The sequence below is a fragment of the Micromys minutus genome, assembly GCF_963924665.1.
Source record: "Micromys minutus genome assembly, chromosome: 17".
NCBI classification, from domain to species: Eukaryota; Metazoa; Chordata; class Mammalia; order Rodentia; family Muridae; genus Micromys; species Micromys minutus.
Genome location: NC_137952.1, coordinates 597,462 through 602,234, shown reverse-complemented (window position 1 = coordinate 602,234; position 4,773 = coordinate 597,462). Strand labels below are relative to the sequence as shown.

The following is a 4,773-nucleotide window of genomic DNA, read 5'->3' as shown; positions in this document are numbered from 1 at the left end:
CTTGGATAGAAAATTCAGTAGATATCTGTTAAGTTCATTTGCTGTATGATATCTGTCAATTCTAACATATCTCCATTTGTTTTGCTGTTTGTTTTGTCCCGCTGACTTATTAGAGAAAGTGGTGCATTGAAACCACCTGCTATTATAGATTATATAGATAGTAATCCGTGTCTTATATAATTGTGCCCCAGAGTTTGATGCATATTTGCTCAGGATGGTGATGCCTTTTGGTTAACTGTCTCCTTGATTAAGATGATGTGTCCCTCTTTATCTGTTATGATTAGTTTTACTTTGGGCTCTATTTTGTCAGATATCAAAATATCAGTGCTTATTGGGTTACTTTTGTCACCCTTCAGTATGAGTGCTTTTTAACGAATCTAAGCAGACAGATTTTGTTTTTGGTCCATTAAGTCAGCTCTGTCTTTCATAAGCTGGAGAACTGAGGCCATTGATACTTAATGCTATTTTTAAAAGATGTAATTGTGGTTGTTATGTTGTTGATTTTTGTTGAGGTCTGCCCCCACCGACAGCATAGCTGTGGCCATTTTGTTTCATGCCTGTCAGCTGTTTCATATTGTTGCTGTCCTATGCCTGCCAGTCATTGCCAGAGAAAAATAACTTGGCTCAGAGCAAGATTATAGTGATCACATATCTTGTTATATTGTGTGTGTTCTATATGAGGTTTGTTAATTTTAAGAAATTTCACAAACCTTTAAGTATGACCCATCAAATTAAAGGTCAATAATATAAACTGTTGTGTCTAAAATGGTGTGAGTCAGAGTTTACCACCAGGCAGCCCTTCCTGCACCTGTATATGAGCTTATTGTGTTTGTTTGTGTGTGTGTGTGTGTGTGTGTGTGTTTGGCAGCTTTAGCCTTCATAATCTTTATAATTATAGAGGGAGATGCTCAGTGCTGTGGCTCAGCCCCTGAATTCTGAGCTATGGTCCCGATTGATTAGTATTAGGGTGTGCATTCAATAAATCATCTCTGTCTGACTGAGATTAGCATTTTTATGGTTTGTGGGTGACTGTTGAACCACAGTAATTTTTGGAGTTGTTCTTTTTCAGCGGTATTTTTGTTTTTAATAATTATGGCTTTATATTTCTTTTCACAGTCTTTCTGCTGTTCTCATTTATCTTTTTAGCCTTAAATAATGCTTCTTGTGATATCTTTTATTTTCTTGCAAATATATTAAAATTAAGTCTAAGTAGCAGAAGAGGGCATCAGATTCCATGGGATTACAGTTATGAGTGTTGTGAACTGCCATGTGGGTGCTATGAAGTGTTCTGGGGGAACAGCCAGAACCCATAACCACTGAGATATCTTTTCCCCCTTGCTGTCAGTTTTTTAGGAGTTGGAATGGACTGCTCTGGGCTCTTCAGGCATTCAATGTTTATATTAGGAATTCAGCTTTCACTCTGAGGGGTTTTTATTTATATGTGACTTGAGTTCTTTTCTTTCTTGCAGTTTTCAATATACTTTATTGCATATACCTGGTGTTTTAACTATGATATGCCTTGGTAATTTTCCTTTCTTGTCTTGTTTATTTAGTGTTCTGTACATTTCTTATATCTGAATGAGTGCATCTTTCCTTAGTTTTGGGAAGTTTTCTTCTATGATTGCACTGAAGATCAAGTCTATGACATTGACTTGCAATCCTTCTCCCTCCTTTACACCTATAATTTGGTGGTTTGGTTTTTCATTCCTTTATGTTCATTCTCTGAGTACTTTAAAATTTTTATTTTCCTTGCTTATTTGTTTGAGGTCCTCTATTTAAGTCCTGGTATTCTTTCTTCTGCTTGATTTTTTTCTACTTACAAGTCTTTACTGTGAGCTCTTTAGTTCAGTTACTGGGTTTCTCCCTTTCACATTCATGGATGCTTGAGTCCTCTTTAAAGAAACAATTAATCGTCAAACTAAGAAAAATCAGCATTTGTACAGCTTTCTTATGTCCTGGATTCCTCTACCATTCCCAGAGGTGCCTTTATCTAATACAAGATCCAAATCCAAGTACCCATATTACACTCAATTATTGTGAATCTTGTGGAAGAATTATTCAGTTTTTCTTAGTTGTCATACTTTACAGAGTTATTTATTATTCAGGCCAAGTTTCCCACCAAGGAAGTGTTATGACTGTCTAGTTGGCTGTTAGGAGGCACATGGTATCAATTTATCTCATTTTGGTATGTGAACATTAAACAATTGGAAAGGGGGTGGGAAATAATATATTTCCCTTTGAAATTAATAAATGTATTGTTAGGAGATTCCTTGAAACAGTTTAAAAAAAACACACACACACATACAAACACACACACACATATATTCTTGAGCTTGTACAAAGAAGTATAGGTAATTGATAAAAGCTGGGAGTGAGAGAGATGATCTTCTCCAGGGAAAAATCATACTAATAGATTGTTCAATGACCAACTATCAGCTTTGAAATATACATAAAAGTTAGATTATATGGACTGGACAGGTTCTATTTGGGAATATATATGTATATATGCATGCATGCGATAACAATTAGTGAAAAATGGGGTGAATTTGAAGGGGGATTGGGATAGATATATAGGAGGGTTTAGATCATGGAAAAGGAAAAACAAGTGTTATAATCTCAAATAAAACATTTTATTAATTAAAATGTATATAGAATAATTCAGGGTCTTATATTTCAGATTGGCTTAAAACTGTCTTCATAACCAAGAATGGCCTTGAGGTCCTGATTCTTCTGTTTCCAGCTTCTGGATGCTGAAATCATAGGTGTGCACCACCATGACAAGTTTATGGGTGCTGGCAATCAAACCTAGGGCTTTGTGAATATTAGCATTTTAGTAGTTGATCCACATCCTCAGTCTGCTACTGTATTTAATTACAATGTCTTGATTCTATGAGAAGCACTTTGCAATTCAATTTCACAGAGCAGCAAAGTTCTTCATGTTCTTCAACAAGGTAAATTCACTGTAGTGAGTGAGTCTATAGTTGAATATTTTCCTTTGCATGTTTTTCACATTATTATTTATAGGGATACAAATTTGAAACATTCTGAAATGGCTAGGTGTATTATAATATTTCCATAGTCAGAAATACTTTACAGGTGTTTAAAATGAAACATTTTGGGTAGACCATACAGAACAACTCTAGAACTAATAAGTCCTGTGAAATTTTTTTTACTCATTTTTCCCATCAACATTGTTGTATTTAACGTTATCCCAGATTCATGACTATAAAAAAATTCAGCCCCTAATTTTTTTAGCCCCTATTTATTATCTGCTTTTGTTGTCCTGATCCATAGAATCTTCATGGCTTTCTTCACTTCTGCATTTCTCAGGGAATAGATGATAGGGTTGAGGAGGGGAGTTATCACTGTGTAGAACACAGCTACCATCTTGTCTATAGGAAGAGTGGCTGTTGGTCTCAGATAGATGAAGACACAGGGTGCAAAGAATATGACAACCACAGTGACATGGGACCCACAGGTAGACAGAGCTTTGCGCCGTCCCTCAGCACTCTGATTTCTTAGATGGAACAAGATGACCCCATAGGATGCTAAGAGGACCACAAAGCTGATCACAGACAGTGTTCCCCCATTGACAACAATCATCAGACCAATGTGGAAGGTATCTGAGCAGGCAAGTTTAAGCACAGGAAGCACATCACAGAAATAATGGTCAATGACATTGGGGCCACAGAAGGGCAAGCGGAAGATGAGAAGTACCTGGGCAAGGGAATGCATAAAGCCTCCCATCCATGCTGTTCCCACAAGGACTGTACACACCTGTCGGTTCATAATACTGGTATAGTGCAGGGGCTTGCAGATGGCCACATATCGGTCATAGGCCATCACTGTGAGCAGAAACATCTCAATGCCACCAAAGAAATGCATGAAGAAAAGCTGTGTCATGCAGCCCCATACAGGTATGGATTTCTTTTCAGCAAGGAGATCCAAGATGAGTTTGGGAGCTGTTGTGGAGGAGTAGCAGATCTCCACAAAGGAGAGGGAGCTGAGGAAGAAGTACATTGGGGAACCAAGATTTCTGCTGACTGCCACAATGACCACCATGAGAAGATTTCCAAGCACAATGGCCATGTACAAGAGCAGAAATAGCACAAAGCAAATTCTCTGCACCTCTTGATTAGAAGAGAGTCCCAGAAAAAAGAACTCAGTCACATTGTATATGTCAGCCATGGGGGAGCAATCTGAGTGGTATTATCTGAAATGATACAAGAGATGAGGAGTTAGTAACATGCAGAAGAAAGAAGTTGCCATGGAGACAGACAGAGAGTACAAATGGCTGGAATAGTGGGGGGGGGGAAATAGCAAAGTATAAAGCTATAGGAGAGACCACCATCAGTGTATAAAGGACTGTTAGGGACTTTGGGTTTATAGCCTGCAGCCTATAGGATATCAGTAAGAATGTCTAATATTTGGTGAATAAGTCACTTTGTATGTAGGATGTAGAATTTTGAAAACAGATCAAAGAAGAAAAGGCTTATTAAAAAGCTGTATTTCTTCATGAGGAAGAGACTGCCAGAACACTGTTTTCTTCTGTGTTGCATGATTTTCTATTGCCTTCGAGTGATTTTAATATATTCCCCCTGCAATTTTCTTTTCTTATGTCTTTTTTTTTTTTTTTTGGTTTGCAGAACAAAGTTTCTCAGCTCTTTAGATACAGTGGTTTCAGAATAGATACTACTAGTGTAGGTTTCTTGATGCTCAGTATCCCTTAAGGGGACCACAGCTCGCTACAGAGGTAGCCAGCCTGCGACTATA

The 4,773-nt window shown here is 37.5% G+C and overlaps 1 protein-coding gene across 1 annotated transcript; it reads right to left on the bottom strand.

Moving 5' to 3' along the window:
* Positions 1-3,258: 3,258 nt before the first annotated feature.
* On the bottom strand, positions 3,259-4,188 carry LOC308431767 (olfactory receptor 4X2-like; the record flags this gene model as incomplete). Its single annotated transcript, XM_080931343.1, has 1 exon — positions 3,259-4,188. One exon carries the CDS (start codon positions 4,186-4,188, stop codon positions 3,259-3,261), a length of 930 nt encoding a protein of 309 aa, XP_080787469.1.
* Positions 4,189-4,773: the final 585 nt, after the last annotated feature.